This window comes from Anopheles marshallii, chromosome 2, assembly GCF_943734725.1.
Source record: "Anopheles marshallii chromosome 2, idAnoMarsDA_429_01, whole genome shotgun sequence".
Lineage (NCBI taxonomy): Eukaryota > Metazoa > Arthropoda > Insecta > Diptera > Culicidae > Anopheles > Anopheles marshallii.
This window is the reverse complement of record NC_071326.1, coordinates 79865397-79891300: the sequence shown is the minus strand read 5'-3', so window position 1 is coordinate 79891300 and position 25904 is coordinate 79865397. Positions and strand designations below refer to the sequence as shown.

Here is a 25904-nt window from a genome sequence, read left to right as displayed (position 1 = left end):
GCAGTACCCGGAGGGTTTCAAACGGGAATGGAATGTGTGCATGCCATTGTTGCTAAATTATTCACCCCTTCGAGATCATATCAAAAACCCTTCGTCAATGCACATTAAACCTGCTGATCCTCGTTATACGATGGCAATGTTCTGCGAGAGGAAATTACTGGGACGAACGAGCACTGCAAGCCCTTGTCCTATCACAACAACAAACAACACAGCTTGCAGAGAAGTACATACACACCCATACCGACGCCATTTGATACAAAAATATCAACATACAGGCTAATGATATTGCCCCGAGCAATTACGATCTCGGGCCGCACCGTCATTGGCTGCCGCTACGTTTGGTGATCGGTTTCATAAAGTAAATATCCTCCGTTTGCAGGCCCAAAATGCGCACCAACCGGGTAGGTGGTGTATCATGCCAAAACCGACAGCCACGACAAAACCAAGAGCCATAGATCATGTAACATGCTTGTAAACATTGAACGGTACAACACCATTACCAGTGTGCTAACTACCCCCCGCTGTCGTCGATAATGCTACTAGACACGCTGCATGCACACACAAACACATGCTCGCCTTGCCGGTATTTCTGTCGACGCTGGTGTGCGAGAGCAATGTGAGAGAGTGTCCGATGACGTTCGTCGCTTGATGTCGAAACATACGGTGTGCGCATGGCGTTGAAATCTTTCGTTCGATAGGTTGATGTAACGAACTTTTTGCACGAAATCTTCTTGATGGTTTTACGAAAGGTATTTAATTTAGTCACAGACAACTTTAATTTAACCTTCTAAAGGAAGGTATTCTAAGATTTGTTTCCTGCTCAATAAAGTAATGATCATTTATCAACAAAACGCCTTCACGCCCAGCAGAAAGTGACATATTAATATTCGTTATTTATAGCACCATTATAAAAATACTATAAAATAAATCCTTCATAACCTTACAGTAGCGAAACGTCAACAAAAACCGATCCATTTTCCACTGAAGTGAATTTGCTTCGACCACCCTTTCGAAACAAGGTGCTACTACCTTCGCCCGCTTGCTATCCATTCGGCCGGTGCGCATGTACCCGATCTCGGTCGTCTTCACGTCCCGGTTCTGCCGGATCATGCTGTCCGCCTGTTCCTGCTCTTCAGCCCGCGTCAGCGTCGTTATCTTCCGGACAATGTGGGTCGTCATCCGCCGATGACCATCCGCTGCCCGCTGCGAGCTTTTCGTCGTTTCGAGCGTGCTGCCGAGCACCTCGGTCGAGAGCCGCTTGTTCCGGGTCACTTCCGACACGACCGGGCCGCCACCGCCCGGATCGCCCCGCGGTGTCGCCACCACCAGCTCGTTGCCGTACGCGAGCGATGACGGCAGGGCCCGCCAGTGGTCCCGGTTCATGTCATCGATCACATCCGGCAACTCGGTAACGGTGGCTTCGATCACCTTCTCGTTGAGAATTTCGTGCCGAAAGCGTAGATTGCTATCGTCCAGATTGGTGGTGATGGCTGGACCGCGCCCAACACTGCCCCCACCCGCACTCGAGCGCGAGCTGGACCGGCTGACGATGGCGTACGAGCTTCCGCCGGGGTTGTTTTCGCGCTGTGCCTTCATAAACACCCGGCCCCGGGGTCGAAATTCGTCGTCGATTTTGTACATTGCACAAACACTTTCGGTGGTGTATTTATGGTGTTCGGGCGCACCAGTCGGTCGCGCAACCACAGTGGTGTCCGTTCCAACTAACGAAAGGAATGACCAACTTCAACTATTTAACACTAACACGCAACACTCGCAAGACGTACGCGATCTTTCTGGTTGGATTAGAAAAGGAGTATTGATTTCAATTGAAGGGGATGATGATACAACCAAACACTCCCAGAACAATATTCTGACGAAGAACACAAGTCGCCTTGTTCTGGAACGCACTGAACCTCACATTAAAGCATTAAAAATCTATTTTCCAAATCACTGGAACCACTACTCTTGAACTGCGAGGAGAAAGAGAGAAACGACCCGACATAGCAGACGTACAACAAGGTTCAAATCACCCCTTAAAACGGTTTCGATTACGGAAGAACCTCAAACATAAACTCGTAAAATAACAGAAAATTACCGTCCACAGTTGTACTTAAGCACTGCTGCTGCTCAGTTTAGCACAAAAGCAAAGGAGCAAAAAGAACCAAGTTTGAAAGGCAACGACCAGCTCGTCACCTTCTGTAACAAGCAGTAGCATTCTTTTTCTTCCCCCACAATTGGGCGAGCGTTGAAATGGGACGTTTAGTTGTCGGTGCACAGTTTTCCACCTGTTAGTTAGCACCGCGTCCAAAGGAAACCCCAAATTCAAACGTAAAAGAAGAGAAAGACGATACAGGCATAGAACGCACGTAAGTATGAATCACGTTTCGGTCGATCTCAGCCGGCAGTACATTGCTTCCAGTCCCGGAAGTAACGGAACCATGACGAGACACCCGTGACGGGAAGTTTCGCCCAAGAACCAGTAATGAGTCAAGTACCATTCTGACGAAATGGTGTTCAAAGGTCATTTCGGTTGAGGTACGTAGCTTAAAAGTGGATAATCATTAAACTTCCGTTAAATACCTCTCTGTAAAAAATAAATTTTACACTAAACCACACTTATGGAATGAAATAATTTATGCCGTAATTATCATTACATCATAAGCAATTTTGCACCCAACAAACTAGTGTGCTTTTTTATTGATTTTTTTCCGACTTCGCATTATTAATAATTCACTCAAGATCATAGATAAAACTACTAAAAGGTGTGTCAAGTAGGACACGCATTGCTTCCTTTCTTTAAAGATTGTTTATGAAAATATCTTCCCAAAAAGAAAGGACTAATTTTGCAAATTCATTACTCCATTTACTTTTCACTAATTAGCGAAGCAACAATTAACCGACCTATTATCAAGGTTGAGTAACGATTAATCACAGCCAGTTACAGTTACGCGCTGACATCAGACATAGCGGCGACATCAGCTAGGTTGGCCAGTGGAAAATGGATATGCGTGATATATTTTTCAAGTGAAAGGGACCTTCGCTTCTTATCAACCATTAAAATCGAGTGGCAGCTGTAAAAGATTACCCAAAAAACTGACAGGCGACGTCAGCTGATCTGGTCACTATCTTATAAAGGTGATGCGCATTCCAGGCGTACCATCATTAGCTTCATGTACGACACACGACTGCGACACGCTGCCTTAAGTGACTCCGCAGGAATTATGGCATAAAATTGATCGGTTTGTAATGGATAACGTTCGTTGTACTAATATTTTTTCTCCCTTCCTATTCCAATAAAATAAGGAAGGAGTGTAGGGAATACAGCATATCTATAAACCTCATGAATTGTTGAATAGCTCAAGGTATTTAGACTAAAATAAATGGCGTTAAGTACCGGAATTGCAAAACTCTCGCAAAACGTTATCATCAACACGCAGCAAGGAAGTTAGCAAAGTTGTGCAACCCCTGCTTTTGACATTATTTGTTGCCAATCTCTAATCGATCCACCCATACGCTGTCCATCGCCCAAAAATGGATCACCGCACACACAACAATTCAATAGGGGCGTACAATTTGGCCACCACCAATCATTCATCCGATGTTGGTGTGTTTTAGTTTTATTTCTATTACCGGACTCACTGAAAGTGACCCTCCAGTGGGGGGGGGGGGGTTGAAAGATTAAAAAAAAAAACAAAAACAACCCACACAAGATACACCCATCCAACCCGTGGTATTCGTGTGTACGTACGAGAGCTCGACCGGAACCGAACACACCGACCGGTGATGGGTTTTGCTTTTTTAGGTAGCGAATCCGCAAGCAAGTTGCAGTTTGTAAGCGATTCGCGTTGAAGCTCTTTTTTTGTTGTCCCCCAACTGGTGGGCGTAAGAGCAGCACCGGATGCGTGGTACCTGTGCGGAGGTTCTCCATAAAGATATTTAAATTGCTATATTTTCGCATTTGGCAAGAAGCACGGGAATGCTGGGCGCTGTGTGCTGTTGTCATTAAATCCGTTTCACTGCTGTCGTCTCAATTTGTTTTGCTGCGTTTAGAATTCGGTTCGACATTAACCGACGATAAACACGATGACATTGCCATTAAAACGGTGTAGGTAGGTGTGGGGCCATTCGGAACATGTCGATAAATACAAATATGGTCCCGGGGTTCGTCGCTTGACCATCTACAAATTCCGCATAATCTGAATACTTCCTCTAGCAATAAAGCAATATGATTTATTTTTATTCTTTACATAATTTTACTGATTGAATCGAACGGGAATTTAAAAAAAATAACACCCCTTCAGTATACTGTTTCCAGGTGCATGGCTCCAAAATCTCTGTGTGGGTTTCGTCTCTATTTCTACGCATTCTAACAGGCCCACTACCACTCAGACAACAGCGTTTCCTATTTAGAACACACAAAGAAGCGAGAACCGGTGCCCATTTAAGTTCCAAGCATTACGCCCGGTTCGTCGCTTTAAGGTTCTTTAATTCAATTAGTAACCGATCTGAGTGCGGTAACAGTGGCCGCCCCCAAAAACGCAACAGACAACAGCAAACGTGACGGCTATGCGAATGACACGAGACAAGTGCATGTCACTAACACAAAAGCGAAACGCGCACGGTGCGTCCTGGAAGACCGGGAGAATAGTTCCCGGGTTATAGACGCTCTCCGTCTATTTACAACCGATGCAGTACGTAATACAGTGTGGTTATCAAGTTTCGCACATGCAAGAATATTTTGTTTGTTTATAGAAAACATACAAAAATATCGTTATGCTTCCTTCATTCTTCGACGAACATTTGAAAAAAATAAAATAAAAAAAACTTCAAACCCCCCCCCCCCCCCCCCCTAAGTGTGCATCATTCTGTTTGTTTATTTAGCACTTCAAACTGTTCGGTGAATCGTGCGCGACAAAAAATAATGTCACGCAACCAACACCGACCACCCCGCATCACTCGCTCACGATCTCGTGGGCGCTGTGGAGCTTGAATGTGGATCACCAGCACAACACGTAGGAGGATGTGAACCGGACCGTGTGGGTGAACTCTCTGGCCGGGGTGTGGGAAGCAGGGAGAGGCAAGAGTTTGCTACTACCAGCTGCTACTACACCCTCCCATCCCTGTGCTTCACCTCACCAAGCACTACACAACAATGCCTGCCACATTAGCGATGATGAAGGTGTCGATGTTGAGCAAATCACCACCATCAACCGTTCGTTCGGCTACCTACACCACCCACCGGACCGAGTGTCTTATCGATAACAAATCGCCGATCGGTGTGTTGCCGATAAGGGATGGCTCGGAAGCCCTTGTGATGATATGGTGAAGGTACGTTTGCACCTCTTGCAACATCAACTACATCAACAACGGTCAACTCTCCATTGTCATTACAGCCTATTGTGGCCAATTTCGACCAGCATACTGGTCTGAGGTAAGGAAAATATTACTGCACTCTGAACCACCCGATCCAGTTCCCTACAGCCAGAGGTGAAATTTAATTAACGGTGACATCTGAACACCGTTTTACAGAAGTAGGGTTGATGTTAATTATAGGGTCAATATTGTCAAGACTTCTGTCCAATCTGCCTGCGCCTGTCGTTCTCTCTTGCTCTTCTTTATTGCCGCCGAACATTGGTGATACGGCTTCGTCTCATTGTCTTATAGCAACGCATACTGTACTAGCCACACAATGCACTTTAATTTGTTATCTTTCACATATTTTGTTTGGTTTGTTTTGTGTTTTTTTTTTTCATTCCATCGGCACAAGAAGATGCACCAGCTGCAGTAATTACGATGCCACACGCAAACCAAAGCACACATCCCCCACAATACACACCAAGGAGAAGGCGAGGTTATTGATATCAAATTTCACCGGTGCGAGAGCACTTATTCACTAGATGACACCTCGGCACACTGGCGATGCACTACACTGAAGCCAAAAATACACTCACATTCACAACTTAATCATGAAACATCGTTTTTTTCCCAGTCGGCTACAAAAACAAATAATACACAATTGGTCGCTTTCGTGGGTGCCGCGAGCGATGGGAAATGTGTACACAATGGGTCAAACTGGAGAAGAAAGTTTTGACAAATCACTGTGCCAAAAGTGTAGTACACACGTTCCGAATATTTCAGCAACAATGTGCCTGCTTCGTAAAGGCCTTTAGTTCCACTTTTGTCAGCAGAATTGCTGTTGAAAAGTTTACTAAAAAAGCACAATAGATAACACCAAACTACACAATATACTATCACTAAGTCAATCGCCGCAAAACACTGCGACAAAAGAACTGATGTACCACACGCGACAAACCTTTACTACCTTCTTATAGTGTAAATAATCCGTATAAATCTAGTTCGAAACACACGCGCATATTACTATTCGGAAATTTTAAACAATCTATACTAACGCAACGACACCACCATTAAAAACAAAACCAAAAAGGATAGATAAGAAATAGAAATTGTACAATACGATCGCGCACTCGATTCGAACCGTTCGTTGCGTTCGCTACCAATTGACTAAAGCCCAACTGTCAGACGCACACACGGTGGACATTGTTGCTTCCCTTCCGAAGCGTGTCACCGATCTCATCGTTCCCTCTCTGTCGTTGGCTCTCCCCTATGAAAGGTGTGTATCGAGTCGACGCCACCGCACAGCCGATGGTCGCGCTTAGTACGGGCGAACTGCTGTCGGTAGGTCACAAACCAGGCTCTCTGACACTTTGGCACTCTCCCGACGGTTCCGCACATCGGTGTGTAGGTTAGATTCTCTCTCTTTACTAGATTGCATTGCGTACGGTGTGTGTTGTTTTCCCGCTGCCCGCAGAGTCTAACTCCAACCAGAAGGGAGCACCATGAGATACGGCCCAATGGTGACACAAGTTGGCGGTTCGGTTCTCTATTTTTCCCCGGCAGTGTTCTCCCGTTGTTTTGGAGGTAGGTGCCGGTGTTAAGCTTTCTACGCGCGTACCCGGAACGGCAGAACCGTGCATCATATGCTCGTCACAATATTCGGGGTCCCCTCCTTCCGAACGACCACAAATGTCGACAAAGGTTTGGTTCGGTGCTTGCAACGCGCCAGCACGACCCTTCCCGGATGTCCGCTTGGAAAAATGGGCAAATAGAGCTTTAAAAGCGCTGGAAATGCTCTTATGCTTATAAAATAGTAGCCTTAAACGTTGGTTTTAAAGGTATTTAGACACTTTAAAATACAATATTACAGACAAAAACACAATAAAACTACCAAAAGCATTTGGAAGAGCAAATCCTAAATCGTCGATTCTACGCGCATCCATGCAGAACAACCGAAGCCATACCCAAAAAAAACATGAATGTTTCCAACACAAAGAAGAGGGGAACAAAATTATCAACAACTGATGCCAGCCGTACAGTAATGTACAGCACACATACACCAGGTGGCAGCAGCTGCTCTTTTCTTCAGGCAGGCAGGTCACCTCCCGCAAACAAAATTAAGCTTCTTCTGAAACGCTTCACCGTTCGTGTAGTTACTTTGCACAGCTTCGTTGCATGCCCAATTTCGGATGCCGCCAACAGCAAGACGTCATTCTCGGTGCGGCCCCGTAGGCAAACATTATTTTCAAACCCTGTTCAGCGCTTCTTGCCACGTTGTACAGCGGAGGACACACTGAGCGGTTGACTCGAAGCGTCTCCTAAATCTCTTTCTCATTGACGATTCGTGCGGAGCACACCGCGAATGCTTACAGCAGGTCATGGTTTGCAGTGGAACAATATTCGTGCACACGTCTCCTTGGGTGATGTACTCTCGCTACCGCCATTGCTTCACCGGTTGTGTATACTCTCTAAGATTTATGATCGGTGTAAGCAGCGCCGGACGAGACCCTTTTTTGAAAGGGCTCTCCATCCTTCCTCCGCACCCGATATGTACCGAACGCGCGCGTGTACTACAGATCCTCCGGATATGTAAGGCACCAGGCAGCTTCACCTCCTCCTCCTAACCAAAGCGCACCAAGCGCGTCTTGCAAACGTCGCCGCACGATCCTGACCAAAAATGGTACGATCAAGTTCAGCGCGTCTCAATCGGGGTGGATTGATTACGTCACGGATTGTCCAGATTGTCTGCCCCCGTGTGTATGGAAAGGAGGGGCTATGATTTGCTGCCCACATGCACGCAGCATACTGCCTTCTCGTGGGGCCAACATACATCAGCAACTCGCCGTGAAGATCACGTCTCGCGGTCTCCCGCTATTCAATGTTCAACTATACTTATAAAATCAGTTCCATCGCCGCGTAGGAGATTTCCGACAGTTGATAAGTCTCGGACATCAGCGTGCTGCGATCGTTAAGCGTGGGACACACGGTGGCATATGAAGATCACCACACCGTGCGCCAAGCTTCAACAGTCCCTACTATGAATTAGGGCAAGGACAAGGTTGCGTTGCGTTGGTGTAGATGTTCGAAGCACACTGGCTCAAGGTTATTTCGCCAACTTGTGATCCGGGCTCCCATCAGTAGGCCGGGGACTTTGTGTTCCCGCCTAACCACTTGTAGGCGCGCTTTTCAACTCCACCTCTCACCGGTGCGCGAGATACTTCTCAGCCGCCATGTCGCGCCTTTTATGCCTTCCGCAAGGGCAGGAATGTTTAGGGTAGCCTAAGCTGGAGGTCTATTAGCGACACGTCCTACGCGAAAACTGGGGTGCACATCGATGATCTTAGCGGCACATTATTTGATCAATCAATTTACGATCAATTTTCGGAGAAAGATATATATATTCGTTATAGATAGAATAACGAAATAGAAAGATATATATATATATATATATAAAACATTTCTTTAGCACACTGACATCATTTAACGTATACTCACTCATACCGGTTGAATTATACTTAACTATCACCATTGTGGTTTTGTGTACAACTTTGCTTACCTGAAATGAAAAGAATGAAAAAAAGAAACGTGTTAATTGATTCTTATTCAACACATACGTATTTGTTCCTAGATAAACATCCAAAAACAACAATTAAACATTGCAGAGGCTTAAATAGCTGCTATGGAATAGCATTTATGGCTTATTGGTAGCTAACGTCAAGAGCGTACAGTTCCATATTTGAATTCAATTTCGATTAGCACTAAATTAGCATCGTGAACAATTTGGTACCTTTCGGTTTCAAAACATGCATGCAAAATGATTTCATAAAACATAGTATGAGCTTGCCTTAAAGAAAGATCGCTTTAAAAAAAACCCTTTTCTTCACCGCCAAGGTGCTGCTAGACAGGGCAAGGTGATTAAATTATGTCTTCCTGCATTTAACAAAACACCCTTGGAGAAACCGTTGCACCACATCCGGTGCGGGAAACAGGTTCAGTTGTGCTCTCCATTCCTTAAAGTCTGCCAACACCCCCTCATGCTGACAGCAACGTACACCTCATAAGTCGCTTGGTTTATTTCTGCTTGATAGCTTGGAAGCATTCAGCAGCAGCACATTCACCCACTACAACACAATTTGCATCCATTTTTCATACCGTACCCCAACCCACGACACAGCCTTTCAACCTTACCGTTGAACTTTACGCTCGGATGACTTGGCCGGAGAAAGACCCCGAGGAGGGAGGCCGAGGACGCAGAAGAAACGAACAATCCACCACCGACCGAGACAAGCCTTTTGTTTCATGGGTCGTGTATTGCTTTAATTTTGATGCCATTTAATTGCATTCAACACTCACACATAACAGGTGAGGTGTGTGGTGAGTCGATCATGTTCCGGTCGAAAGAATCAGCTCACGTAAAATCAGCTGGTACAAGATGGCGAATGCATCACAAGTCATGCTAAAATATTTACATACATTCGAGCGAAACAGCGCTGAGCAGAAGCGAAAACGAATCCATTGTTTTTTTGTTGCTTCCATACAGCTGCGCGTTTGCGATAAAATTTGAGTGAAATTATCGTTCCTAAAAATGGACAGGAATTTATGACATAAGGAAAAATATTTTATCTAACAGCAAGGTTGCGCTTAAAGATTAATCATTATCGGTGCTCCGTTTTGTCAGTCTCATGTACGCTTCGCTACTGTTGTCGCACGTCGAAACGATACAAACATAATTTCCTAGACAAAACGTCACTAAAGCCGTTGAGCTTCTTTATCAAATTGTAGGATTTGCCTTATCATTCAAGTTCACAAAAGCAGTAGAGTTACCTGAACATTTTATGACCCACTGTTAGCCCTTGACTAGATTGAAATGGTTTGGATTGAAAAATTAAATTAAAAAAAGATCGTGAGAATCATACCACCACATCTGGACGAGATATAACAAACATTCTCTTGCACACGATCCAGACCAATCAACAATCAACCCAGTGACCTCCATGTCTCTTCTGCCTTCAAAAGCTGCAGATTGATGAGCGACTGGAGTTTGAGAAAATTTGCTGCTTCTCCGCCGAAATCAACACCCTTTCATTCATCCCAAAACAGATTATCACAAGCGGTACGCCACCAAAAAACAAAAGACTTCAACGCTCGCACACGCCAAAACAAGAGACGAACCCAAACCCAATAGTAAGCAACACGGCGCTCTTTTCTCCTACCCTCTTCATCGTTGCTAAACATAATTTCCTTTTCTTTAAATTGTTCCGCTTTTGGTGATACCGAATAGTGGTCATTGTCAGCGGTCTTTAGTTTTGTTTCTGCGCCGAATTCGTGTCACGGAGTTTTGTGGGACCCACAGTTTTGTTGGTAACAACGGAAATGAGTTTTCTTCTTCCCCCTAAAAAAAAGAAAACTTCAAAAACACACAAATGGCGGAATGAAACATCTCAATCGGAAAGATACTAACGCTCAGAAATTGGTGCAAACGAAAGTTTATGCCGGCGGAACGCTCAAACGCTTCGCGACGAAGGCACAAAAAACGTGAAAGCCCTGCCAAAAACAGTCCAATTAGTGACGATGCGAATTGGTTTAGCGATACCCGGAGGTGCTGCATCGTTAGAGCACATCGTGATGAACGTAAACATGTGATGAGCGAGTGTGTTTTTTTTTTTAAGGAATGACCATATGTGATGAATGAATGTCACAAACTGACGTTAATTTTTGTTTGTGTTGTTTGATCTAAAGCTAGCACAAGCAGTCAGCTGGAAATTTTGAATCTCCTTGCTTGTAGATTTGAATATTTGCAACACATTTAGCAAGGTGAAACACTTAAAGGTTATACGCTTCACTATTAACATACAGTAAGTTGGAACGATGCATATTTTAAATTAGCTTTTCGAGCTGCCTTCGTAATCAAACACTTTTTCCACCAATTTCTTAAGCAGAAGTATTTGCAAAGTATTGAACAAGCGTTGGGGGATAATGTGAGTAATTTACATCAACTTGACATATCGTGAACAGCACCTCAATTGCCCGATTACCTTATTTTCTTCATCAACTTTAATTGGATTCATGTAAATCCTTACCCCATGCGGGCCTTTAACGTCCACTAGCACATACCACCAACCAGCATCAGCTAATGGTTATATCAACCATCAGGCTTACTGCATTTAAATGTCGGTTGCGGTAAAGTACAAAAGAGACCACCAACCACACACTCGGTGACCACAAAGAGCATGGAGACGGTAGCGCAAAGCATTAGGCCCTGTTAGCAGATACAAGCAGCTGCTGCAATCAAGTATATGTATAACGATTTTATGCAAAATCAACGCGTTTAATGTGATTTTCTCGATTCAGCTCGATCCCAACTACGATGGATGATTTTTCAAACAACTTTTCACCTTCGACCATTGCATTCACTCAACACTCAAAGGAATCACAATACAACATTACACCATCGATTAATTAATAGCCGTGTGTCGGATATGCTTTTTACATACTTCTCTGTATAAATTGAATGGAAATTAATGGAAAAAATAATTACTCATGTTTGGTCTCGTTTAAAGTTCATGAAATATTCATTTTCTTATTAGCAAACGAACGAATAACGTAACATTTGTCACACCAAAGACAGATTGTCTGCTGATTCCCTTTAAAAGAGCGACGTCAACCAATGACACCTTGTTTTTGTTATTTAAAATCATTCAAATAAAACACGGTCAGCAACAGCCTTGCGGGCTCTTTTATGAATCTTCCTCCTATTGAAGATCAAGAAAATGATTGATTGTATAAGTAATTTAATTCTAATTAGCACTATATCATCATTTATATGCTCGCATATCGAGAGAAAAACCTCAATCGCTCAGCATAAATCAATCTTTAGAAAATTTAGATAACAGAATAGTTTCTTAACTTATTTGAACAAATAATTGCTATATATTTTCTACAAATACTGACATAGATTAAATACGAACATGCAATATAAATCAATTGCAAAATTTATTGATTATTTATCCACAATTGCTTTCAAAAGCTTTTGAGGGGAAGATAAATATTTACCAAGCCATGAGTTCGTCAATCAATCAAATCATTTAAGGACATTTCCACTGTTTGGAGTGGAATATTCGAATAGTTTAATAACGTTAGTTGATTGTTGATTCAATTTTAAATAAATTTAAACGAGAGTGACGATTGCGCACATTATTGTTCAGCAAATGCGAACAGTTGAATAGAAATACGCCTAAAAGTATGCAAGCGCGAGACACGGCCCAAACTTCGGAGCACAATGGTCGACGGTGATGCACACTTTAGGACAAATCGATTCAAGTTGGCGGTTCATCTAACGTCTGACTTCTCAAAAGATGATTTCCAGTAACTTTATGCCATTTTTATGCCTGACACAGATGACACAGTTGCATAATTTTATTATTGCGCCATTTTTCAGACCTTCGACTTTACAGGCCCAAGCTAGTCAGCAGGTTGTTTGCATTTCTAATGCAACTCACAGTTACCTTCACTAATGATATTCAACATCACGAACCAAAACTGCACGTGATCATTACGCATCGGAAGCAATGCTGGAAACGATTTGCCGTAATGGTTATTTTGATTAAAACTTTTATCGTGGCTGGACATCGAGGGGGGCTGGCTGCGCGCATTAGGAGGGATTGTTTTAATACCCTTTGGCAGCTGGCACCCGTACTATGACACAACACGTCTGGCGAACCAGCGTGCGTAGGATGAGCGGTCGCTATGGACAACGCTACAAGTAGGTAGCACCGAATGTCGAAGGATTTTGTTTTATCCCTCGGACACAACCCATAAAACTATTAGAGCAAACACATCGAACCGGACCGCTGAGTGGGACGAGATGCACCCGCATATATGGCCAATAATCCTTTCTCGATCGTTTGCACGGGGAGGTGCACGGATCCATAACCGTGACGCCTGCATACAAATTAATATGTGTATGCGCACCCCGACCACAGTGCGCTAAAAAAAAAAAAGGAGCGTGGTGCGGACACTGTCTGTTCCCCGTTGTCGATTTTATGACATATCTAGCTCAATGACAACCGCATCATCATCTGCTGGCATCCATACGCGTTGACAGATTTTGTGAATAATAATAACGTTTATGCGTGCCATGTGCAATCGTGGCAGATTGTGCGAAACTAAACCGCCTTAAGTATATACTCAACAGCAGCTCCCACGGTGGAAATGGAGGCTCAACATAATAATAAGGGCTTAAGCATATTGACTCGTATTGAATTATAAAAAGCACATCGTTGGAATAGAACGAAATTGATCAACGTTCACCAGCCATGTTGAAAGGGAACTGTTTACGCGTGGGAAGTAACTATTGACTTCAAGAAGCCCTTCAAGATAGTCCTTCAAATGTACTATACTGTCTAGTATTGGGCATCAGTAGCTGGGCTGGTAATTGTAGTCATTCATTGCACAATACTTCAAGCTCTAAAAGCAAATTATTATTACACAATATTTCGACGCCTGTAATATAGATTCAAATTTAAAGTTGAAATTTATTATTTCTAGGAGGAGAATGTTTAAGTATGTGTTTCATTTACAGCCCAATTTTAAGTTGTGGGTTTTGATAAAGAAGCGATATTTGTCAGTAAATTATATGATCTAATTTCTACCTAGCTACATAACCTCTGTGCGTAATAGTAACGACATTAATAGGATAAAAATAGATAACCTATCGGTCGCTTCACAGGTTCAAATTCGTTTTGTCCAATGCGCACCCAATTCGCCACTCATAAACGCCCTGCAAACCGTCGTCATCCGCTTCGAAACACGCTCGAGAAACTATTGAGGAAATGAGTCACCTTATCTTACCACAACAACATCACCCGCACGCACGCAATCTAACACATTTTATGGTCTCCCGCGTAAGATTGCCAATCGGCAAATATAAAGCGGGCTTATGTTCGATGTTGCGTGACTATGGATTGATTTGTCAAGCGCCCGAATCGATCCGATCTGTCGCTTCCGCTTGGGCAACAATGAAAAGTAAAGCAACGAAACGAGCGCACTGCAAAACCCTCTAACCGGGGTGGGTTGGGCCACTGGGGCAATTAGTTGCCCATCTGGGAAGCGTCATAAATTAACGTAAACACATTTGCCCGAAGATAAAACCGATAAAAAGGGGCAATTGATTTGCCTTCCAGGTGGCAGGGTCGCGTACGGCAAAATACAATTTAATTATTTAATCACAGGGTGTTGACTAACTATGGGCAGCCGCTCACAGCGAGGGGTGCTACGCGGTGGAAGATCAGTTACGGGAAAGAACAAAGAGAATCTTGCCCGGTTGCACAAAATCACTCAATTGATTTTCAGATCGGTTTGTAGCTAATTATTTGAAGTAGAGAAGACAAGGTCTCTCATCCGAACGAACATGTGCAGTGGGTGGTATAAACATGCCCACCAGCTTCAAAACAAACCCCGAAACAGCAACAACTCTTGTGGGCACAAGAATGTTGTGTTAAAAATTGATTCTTGCACAAACACAGTTGTCATAAATTGTTCGTGCCTTCGCAAAACTAGCTATTCCTACAGTTCATAAATTCAACGCCTCTGCACACCGGTTCTTTACTACCACCAACCAATCCATTCTCCATTTACGAACCCACTTGGTTTACGATCAATAAAAATATCGCACCCCCTGCGCGCTGCAGAACCGAGAAAAAAAATCACCCCACCCGCATGTTTTTTGAATGAACGTAACATAGAAAATTCATTCATAAAACTAAAGGTGAACAAGTTTCGCGGGCACTATTTTACCTCGAAAACAACCTATACACAGAGCACACACACACGCAGTGGTGGGCAAGCGAGAGAGTGGCGTGTTAAAAACATGCACACTGTTGCCAAACGAACAGCTGTGTGTGATTTTTTTTTGTTTCACCCTGCGCCGTGTTAGCAAACCCTGGGCAATCAAGTTCAACCGAACGATCGCGTGGGAGTGAGTGTTCTTGGAATTATAGATTCTTGCTTTTTGGAGAGCGAAAAAAAACGTTCAAGCTACTAAAAGTAAGCTACGGAGAAATCACCGCCAACGCGTGGTTCGCCCTCGCAACCGGATGTTCCGGCGACATTTTTAATCGACTGCGTCAGCCTGCTCCGGTTTGGTGTGCAGGGGTGATGTATTCGATCGATACTAATTCAATGCGACACGAACAACCTCCTCCCTGCATACCCGTGCTGCTCTAAAGAAACCCACTTGGAAGACAAAAGATTTGAATTCATTTTGCGGCGCTAAGCGACGAACCTTCCAAAATTGCACTAGTACTGCCATTCTGTCTCTAATGATCGTCAGCAGATTAATTAGTGACATACTGCGTAACAACTGCATAAACAATCTTTGCTTATGATGCCTTACTGACACGTACTGTAGCGCTTTAATAGACACCAGCAGTTTGGTTGCATATAAGCACCATTACTTCATTTGCAAAACGACCATTTGCCATTACAGTGTTTTGATTCGCGTGCCGAGTCGATTATACATTGACTGGTGTGCTGCTGCTACGGGTGCAACGCTGCCGTTACGGGGTAGCATGATTGATATGATAATAAATAGACAGAACATTGAATGGAACCGCTGAACACTATTCCAAAAACCGGTCCTGTTTAGATTAGCGTCTGAGTAAGCTCGTTTTGTAGCATAGCTAAGTGAAAGCTAAATGAATACACAATATATAACAATCACTCGTTGCAAAAAGAAACACAACGCGATTGGCACAACAATGTAAATATTTATCAAACCAGCAACAAACCCAACATTCAGTTTGTCTTGACAAACGAATAAACTTGAGTAGGTTTATAAGTGATTGTTTTTTTTTTACTAATGACAGAAGAAAAAAACCCCAACAACTTTTAGTTCTTGCCATTAATTTGTAGCTTGCAGCAAAAACCAGTACCACACTAATCGCGTCATCTGTGCGACTCTACAATAAACCAAACTCGTATGCGAACGCTAATCGCTGGCAATTTAAAACCACCAGAACCTTTTCTTGCAACTCATGCTCAATAATATGGCACCGCCTTTACAGACACCTACAGGAAACCAACCGGAATGCACATAAATCTCTTCATTAGTGAATTTCCGCCGGTTCGAATGTGTCGGTGGCGGGTTGCGTGGTAGCGCACGCCAAGGTAATGGCTATGGCTGCCGTTGCCACTAACCGATCAGCCTTAAAATCCGGTTTGATTGGATAGTCGGAATGCAAAATGCAGCGAAATAATTCGTCAACATCAATACGGATCGTGTAGGAAGTGAGTATCCTGCCCACACGCCCGTCTGCCCAAACGTTTGACAACCGAACACTCAAGCTAAGCAGTAAAAACACGCTTTAGTTAACGTGGTTTAAACGTTACCAAGCATTTGTAATATGTTCTAGTCTAGTTGATTTTATAGTCCGTAAAAATATGCAATTTTTTGTAATATTCAGGCATGTGAAAATGATTTTGTTTTTGCTTATACGTACAATGATGGACAATGATAGCACGATGAGCATGAATAAAAACGAATCAATCAGTACCATCGAAAAACAAATACAACACAAGCAAAATGCGCCGATGCCGAAAAGATACGTGGGGCGTTTGACCACTAGCGAAATCCTAGATACTAAACTTACCCGCCGTGTCCACTACATAGATCAATGGCGCAGATATTCGGTTGGGTACGATTAAATTTGTATCGAATGTTTCAAACACGGGTTGGGACCCGTTTTGTATGCGTAATGCATTTTAAGAGGACACCAATCACACACACACGTGTCGATTAAACATGCCGATTAGTCACCGTTACGACGATGCATGGCGGTGTTGGATGATGGTAAGAGTGAATTTTGGGTTGATTTCGTTTAGTAAACACATGCGCGATTGTAATGTAGTTGGTGGGTTGTGTTGCGTCATTAGGGTTTGTGTGTTGTGACAAAGTGAAAAAAGAGGTGATCAGTACGAATGCAAAACATTCTCAAAACTATTGACTAAAATAATTGAGTAATCTATTCTGGACAAGTGATTACGTGGTTCATTTCCTAATTCAATTGTAATAGCATAGTGAAAAATATTTCTTCAATATTTTGTTTTGATTATATTATGCTTTAGATTGAGCTTTCTTTTACAAATGATAAAATGCTAACGAGTAAAGAGCAAAAATTTACTGAAAAAAACTCTACCTCGATAGCTTTTCATATGTTGTGAAATTCATTCGTTAAAGTGTGAGCTACTACTTTCAAAAATAAACAAAACGTGTAAAACGGTTCCAATGTAGAATGTTGGTAAATCTTAATGTAACAAAACATTATAGCCTCGTGTAGAAGTATTTCCTGCATGCTTATAAAACAATCCGTACTGCAATGAATGTGTCTATTCCATTCAATATTTCGATCCTCCCATCACCTACCTGGAAGTGCAGAATGATGGTCCATATCAGACCGAGTGTTAGCTTCGGGTTGCCGTCTACGATGTCCTCCGCACGAATGTTGACTAATTTGATCTTTTTGTACCGCAGAAAATCCAGCGCCATCTGAGCGTTCTGCAGCATGTGGAAGCGCATTTTTCCTTTCTCCCTTGGCTAAAAAGAAGCAAGACACATATCCATTAATCTTTATTGTACTTCAATTCCTTCTCAAATCATACTTACAAGATGTTCGCCAGATAATACTTCCAAGAGGGAAAGAAGATTGTGTCCATCGCGCAGATCTTCGAACAGGTCATCGACACGACGGGAGGCCTGCAGGGTGTCAGAAACGAGAACAGTAATGGAGATTAGTTTTGTGGTAAGTAATAGTTCTACGTCGTATTGTATTCCATTGAACAGCTTGTCTGTATGTATGCTCGCAACACATGCAACAGTAAGATACCATATGCAATCAAGGATAAGCGAAAAGATCGAAGTGAAAACATTTAGTTTTTGTCGAATCATTCCTTTGATTAAAATCAACTTACAAATGTTATATGGATTAAGGGCTTACTTTACAATATTTAAGATATTTTTTTATCATAAGGATTTGCTTTAGATAACTTTAAATTAGTGCGTGAAAGATAAAGTCAACTTTGAAGCTTAATTTGATTTCTACGAAAGATACAGTTACACTAGCGTCCATTTGATAAGCGCACGTATTAAACATCAATAGTAGAATATCAAAACAAAGTACATCGAAGTAGTAAAATCAACGCATGTAAAACGAAAAATTATGTGTTAAAGACGAAATGGAACAATTCTGTGTGTGGAAAAAGTGAAATGTTTAACAAATATAAAAAAAACAAAAATCGGTTGAACAACAAATTTAACTTAACTATTGGGAAAAAGGTTGCATAAAAACAAACTTGTAATAAAAATATTAAAATGCATAAAGAATAGCTCCAGAAATAAGAAAATAAGAGTAACAATCAAAATATGACACCAGCACTCGAAGAAAAGAGAAGAATAAAAAAAACATAAAGAAAACCCATTCACACAACAGCAACAACAAAAGTGGAACACATTACAAAAAAAAACACCCCAAAAACGGTCGCCGAAGTTAAACAACATTCAAACGACATTTGGGTTATTTTCACATTGCAAACGAAAACGAAATCCTTTCGACTTACAGCTGGCGGACAACAGGGTAATCCGTTGATGATTACGCAAACATGTAAATGGGTGTAGGTCTGTAATAGAGGGCGGAAGAAAAATAGAAAATACGAAAATAACTCGTTTGAGTAATTGAGCACAACTGGGCAGCAGCGGGTGGCAATAGCAAACATGTTATCATTTATAAAACAAGCACACATTTTTAAGATAATTTAAAAAAAACTAAATATACCAATATACTGTTGGTATAAACAAACAGCTACTAGAACCATAATATAGTTGAATTACAAAACATAAGATAATAACAGAAAACAACAACCAATTGGCAGATAGGGCAAAATGATAAAAAAACCATAATGTTTTTGGCACACATTAATCAAACTACAACAACTTCAAAAGGGATATCAAGCATACCTTTAAGTATTTCCAATGCTTTTTATTTGCAACAATGTAGGGATGGCATAAAAGGGTACAAAAGATTAACATAGAATTTGGATAAATCATTGCAGAATCGGACGCGAATGATGATAACAACACAAGCACACACCAAGCGTGTGTTACGGGAGGCAAGATCAAGAAAAGGAATAAACGTCGTAAAACATCTAAAGGCAAACACTGAACAACGATCTGGAGAGTGAAGGAATGTATTACGAAAACTGAAGAGAGAAAAATTACCCAATGTCGCAGGATTTAACTTAAAAAAAACCTTTTCAAAACTTGCAACGAATTCTAATAAAGTTAACCGAAGTCAATAACAACTTTTATTATGAAAATAATTATGTCAACAAATACAAGAGCCCTCAATTCTGCACCTTCAAGAGAAAAAGAGTAAGCCTACAAAACTGTCTTATTTCCTACCATATTTGATAAGATACGAAAAGATATCGCTTTTCAAAGAACCGCTTCGTGCGGTGCTGATAGCGAACTGCCCAAGCGGATGACAATCCACGGGCAAGGTCGTTGAAGGTAACTACTTGCATGAGCGCACACGGCACAAAACAGTGTTGTAAGGATTCCACAAACTTATCTAGACCTGTTCCCAACTTTATGGAACACAGGTACATTTATCAAATTGCTTTTGCTGCCTTTATCTGCATTTTTTCGTGTGCGACACGAACACTGTCCGCAGCTGGTGTTGAATGTAGGCCTTTAGTTCCGTGACTTCTAACATGTTGGACAGCTGGCGGTGGGGGTGGATGAGTGTCGAAGGAATATCAAAATGCCATCAAACGCACCATTTCCACATCTCGCTGTATCTCCACTTAGGACTATATTCATCGAAGTTGATTGACCTCAGTAACTCTTGCAGGTCTCTCATTTCCCGCTCAATAAGAGGATCGTTAGCATGAAGGTACAAACGAGCATCTTCCCAATTTCGCATACTTAATTGGTTGAGCTTTCACCGAAACCGTCGGCTTCCGCGTCACTGGCTGGTACGAGACAGAGTATGGTGGCTGGGTGGTGCTGCTCTGTCCGGCAAAGGGTTCACATTTAGGGAAAGAAATCTTGCTCCCATCGCTGTACACTGTCAAAAGGTTAACATGCTGACGGCTAAACGTGCGCATAGGGGTATGCATACTACTGGGTCAATTGCCACTGTGGATTAGAAATCGGAGAAACAGCACTAACTACATCAAATTGCATACCTCCAGGCGTACTGGGATAGACGAAAGGCTCCCACACTATAGGAGACCAAAAAATTGGCCGATGGGAAGCAAAACCATTTTCGTTACTTTTCCACAAATCTTCAGAAGAATTACGAACGTAGTTACGCTAAATCACAACCATCAACTAATTTATTATTGTTTCTTAATGAACATGTTTATACTATTTCCGTTAAATTTAATAAACACGGTAAACGTTAAAGAACCTCCCATATCAACTTTAAAATGCTGTAAAATAAAAGCGCAACCTCCTTGCACCACCTAACACCTCGGTCACGGTGATTGGCACACACAACCACACCAAAGACTTCGCATTTTCTCCCGAACACCGCAAATCAAGTTTAACCTCCCAACACGTTTAAGCGACCATTGATTGATGTGTTGAAGCAGAAGGCAAAAGAAATAGGCAACAAAGCCACCTTCGAAAATGAGCAAACCGTATTGGCGTAAAACGTTCATTAATTTCGTTTACGCAAACGGAACGAGCCCGATTGATTTCTGATAGGATTAACTCCCGTGGTTTGATGAAAGCGCAAGACGGAACCGGCATCATCGCCGGCGGATTAGCTCGGCCGGTCAAACCATGCTGCTGTGTGGCTTTTCATCAGCAGTCAGGTGAAGTAGGGCGGAAACAGCAGCGATTGGATGATGCTTTGAAAATCAAAGGAAGATTGCGAGATATTGCGATTTTAAAGAAGAAGGGATTGAAGAGCTCATGTTCAATTAAGTTGATAGAATGTTGCGTTCTCCAGCAAATAGAATTATATTCTTCTTTATCGGCACAACAACCTCAAGAGGTCTAGGCCAGACATTTCGGGCTTACTTTGACTTAATTTACCCATAACTGGACAGTCTGTCCTGCTTACGGAATTTCTGAATTGCAAATTTTCTGACTTGCTAATTTATATTTCCCTTTTTTTTGAAATTTATACAATCTTATTTATATTCATTGAATCTATCGCAAAGGATATAATACTGATACAAACAATTTTATTGTCTTTACAAAGTTAAACATTGATTCGTGTGTATAGTTTAGTGACTGTTGTTTATACACGAGTTCAAGAGCTGAGATGTAAAATCAAGAGATTAACAAATTTCCAAATAGGAAATAAAAATATGTCCTACTGCAGTTAACACCAAACATGCGAATTAATTTCCATCAAATTTAGATTAAAAAATTAATAGTATAATAGCTTAACGAATGAAAGACAACACGAAAATTTGATTGAATGTTTGACATTCAAAAACGCAAAACTGTGTTAAAAAATCAGTATCTAATCAGTTGTCTTATTGCATTTCGTTTTGATCTTCTATTTTGTAAGAACCGTAAAACTACTTCTCCCTATCGCCCAAATTGCAAAATAGTTCGTAAGTAATACTCTTTCCTGCCGTGTATTAAATTATTTCAGGCGACACGACGCGTGCGTAATACATTTTGACACTCGAAACCCTATCGGATTACGGAAACATCGGCAAGGATTAGGATGCTGACAAAGCATTCTGAGGCAGAGACACTTTCACTTCGCAATGATTCTACTTGAATCCATCAAATCTCACGCCCCAGTTGTTTATGGCATCGTTTATCGTCGAAATGGCTTTAAGACGACGTTTCGCACGCGGATGTTTATAGCACATCCGCGTTCTTACGCTCTAGCTATTTCCGGTGGATGCCATTCGTGATGCATGTGTCCTCATTAAAGCCACAGTAAAATAATTACAAATAGAAAAAAAAGAGCCGTGAAGAGAAGAAGTTGATAAAAATATTTGTTACATAAAGTTCATCATTTATAACACTTTCGCATTGAGACTTCTTCGCTTTGATCTTCACTTTCTAAAGCATATTTCAGTCAACGATCGGCAACGTTGGTTCGCTTCACATTCCTCTAAACACATTAGGGCCATAAAAGCAAAACAAACGACTTTGCATATCGGTGGTGCACTTACGGTACATAGTGTGCAACCTTTTCGAACCATAAGACGATACCGAGCGGTTCTCACCCCTTGCAACTACGTCCCATTTAAAACTACAATAATGAATGCCATACGTTTATGCGGTTGCATTCATCTTCGAACGCAAATAATGCAGGCGAAAAATAGATTTCATTTCCTGCAAAATACACCCATTTGCGGATGGCGATGGTACGGCAGCGTCGCGGCCTGGGCAAATGCACCCAGACTCAGGCCCGAAAAAGATGCATAAAGCAAAGCAACACGCGGCTGCACACGGTAGGCATGCGGCGGGATGCTGTGTATCCATCATCGCCAATGCGCACAGTTAGCCGCTCTAAACAGTGGGAAACCCATCCACAACGCGGCATCACTGCAGACCTCAGACATATGGTGCACGTTCGAGCCGCGTGTCACGTGCAGGTCATTGTACCACGAGATGAGACCGCCACTCGATGTCTAATGTGTGTCTGCTGCCTGCTCTTCGCAGCAGGCAAGCTGCGATGTATGCAATTTCCCTACCGAAGCAGAGCTTCTTTGCAACAAAGTGAGCCAAAACGTGGTAAAACACATCTGCACGGGAAACCTAAGGCAACGTTACCGTCATCATAAGTTTGGAGCTCGAGAGACTGCGCTCCATACGGTTCGCTTGATACTGAACGGTTCATGGGTTGCGATTTTGTGTGACGAATTGATGGTATATTTTATAATTCGCCTTCAGTCACTTTACACGTTTTCTTACTGCTTTCCATCACATTCTGGGTTCGCACGTGAATAAGAGATGGCAGATATAAATCTGCACAGACAAAACCGCCCATCTAATGGCAGATGTGATGGATTATTACCCTCGCATACCTAGCAAAAGGCATCAAAAAACACCAAAACCGAGAACATGTGTGTGTTTTCCTGGCTTTTCCACACCATGTCCGTTGATTCATGTCAAAATAACAAAACATTGAAAGTTAGTTTGTGTGCTGTTTGATGTTTGTTTTCCAGTGTCAACAAACAAAACTAAATTCGCTTGTTTTTAACAAAAAAAAAAAACAAAAAATAAAGTCTTTTCAACACAAAATAAAAAAACACTGTTCATTTAAATGATTTCCCCCATTTTCGTCTAAAACACGTGTAATATAGTAGTATTATTTTGAATTTAAGTAAATAAATAACATCACTTTATGGAGATGGTCCCATGGTCTTGAGGTTCGGCGATCGCTCTATTGCTCCCGAGGATCGTGGTTCAAATCTCATCTGATCTTTAAGACCTCTGAATTTTAGTGATAAAAAAAAGAAAATTTTGGTCATCAAACTACTGTAGGAAATAACTTGTTTGGAACACATCCGTGATTAATCAACACTGAAAAGATCAGTTCACTATACTAATATAACAAGAAGTGACATCTCATAACAGGGGGACATCTCATAAGCCAGCCGTACACACCCAATCAAATGTCAATGAGCAGCTGTCACAGCCAATTATAAATCAAGCGTGCATTCTGCATCAACTGCACCAGTAATGAAAAAAAAACACCCAGAGAGATGATCGTTACCAATCGTTACGAATGAATTAATCAACTATCAATTCTCAAACCCTTAATGGGTCTTTTATACCATGCCGTCCTTCTTCCCTCAAATATCCTCTCCCCATCTTTCTGACGAGTGCTCAGTGCACTTATAGGGGATTGAAGTTATTGAGGCAAATTAAATGGTGCACTTCCACCATCGATTATGGGACAATTCCGTTTGAAGCGCCCTCGTCTCGTCAACCATTTCACACATGGCAGTTTGGGCTTGGAAACAAGACCTGCTCTAACTCCCTTGACAACTCGTGTCTCACTCGATCTTCCAAACAGTTCGCATAGCTTCCGGCGCATCTTGAACGCACTGCTACGGGACGTATTTTTAATCACCGATCCACCTCCCAAATGGATATTAATTGTTGGCTTCACGCGTTCGCTTGATGGATTTGAGTGTGTGCGACGTTGTGACTTGGTTGCTGTTTCTGCTGCCGAATCACAGATGGTGATCTTCTTTGGCCACACGCTAATGTACTTCATACTCGCTTTTTCTATTTGCTATTTTCTTTATTTCTTCGCTCCTGTTTTGCAATGCTTCCATACGCAATTTATGCATCACATTTGGATGCACATGCGAGTGACACACATGCGAAAACGACCCTTTACACCCGGAGGTCCATAATTCATACAATCAACCATCACCATATCACACACATTTAGCGAAGAAACAGCGACGGACGCGCGTACGAAAAAAAAACCAGTCCGCCCGTTTTGCCGGTTGCAGATCGCACGGGCAAAAGATTTATGTGCACTCCAATTTCGTACGTTTCGGCGGGGACGGACCACACGTCGTTACGCTATTGGCGCCCTCGCTGTTTAAGAGCCATCTGACGCACGACGCACACACGGAAGGCTCCGGAGAGCCCCCCACCTAGACACAGAGATTCACTGCTGAAGTGATGAAATTTATGCGAAACAAATAAATGCATCATACACGACAGATGGAGGCAGATTGTGTTCCAGGCACCAAGGGAAGGATCTTACTCACCCTACCGAAGTTCGAATAAAGGCCGGCAGGATTGTCAATCATGTTTTAACTATTAACTATTGTGGTTAGGCTGTGTCGCACCACGACCAGGCGGCGACAATGGTGCGAATACGCGTCACGATGGGAGTATCGATTTCAATCCTGCCATCTACGGGCGGAGATGACTCTGCTGCATCTAATAACACCCAAGTACGTACCGGGGGGGGGGTTCTGAATAATAGCCTCCATATAGGCGAACAGAATCTGTTCCAGTGTAAAGCGTGGTGTGAAACACTGATCGTTTAAATCGGTTTGGTACAACGGTTGGCCACCTAGAGTTCGTACCAGCCGGTTGGATATACCGCGCACCTCCAAAGCAATCAATAACACGTGTTTGTCGTGGGTAGGCCGTACCAACCCCGCGGTGCAGGCACTTGGTTATGCGCTGATTTAATTAAATCCTTTCCCGTTGAGGGCTGTTGTATTTGGTGCGCGACATCGATCCACACCGGTGTGTGCAAAAGGGCGTAAAAACCGAGAACCTTCCACGGTGTTGTTTTTGGCACGGCACCTACATGTCGAACCGCTCACCCCGCTCGGGTCGGGTATCCGACCGACCGTGGTTGACGCCTGCCTGCAGCTAATTGGGTTGTTAGCGTGGAACGCAAAACTTCCCTTCGGAAGCGCTTGCATTACATTCTCGACCGGTGCGATACAGCGAGCCGCATCCTTTTAAGGAAAGTCGTGTCGGGCAGCTGTTGATAGCCATCTTCGTGTCTGACCTATTTGTATGCTGTACACTG

The 25904-nt window shown here is 42.6% G+C and overlaps 1 protein-coding gene across 3 annotated transcripts in view; it reads right to left on the bottom strand.

Annotated features, from left to right (window-relative positions):
* LOC128710217 (dystonin) overlaps window positions 1–25904 on the bottom strand; it is a 103934-nt gene that overhangs the window by 61464 nt on the left and 16566 nt on the right. For 2 of the 3 annotated variants that reach the window (XM_053805263.1, XM_053805264.1), the window contains exon 1: window positions 1030–1398. In XM_053805263.1, the coding sequence (XP_053661238.1) occupies window positions 1030–1383 (354 nt within the window). In that variant the 5' untranslated portion in view covers window positions 1384–1398. Of the gene's footprint in view, window positions 1–1029; window positions 1399–17776; window positions 17948–18016; window positions 18107–25904 lie in introns of those variants that run through there. The other variant, XM_053805262.1, reaches the window with a different exon arrangement.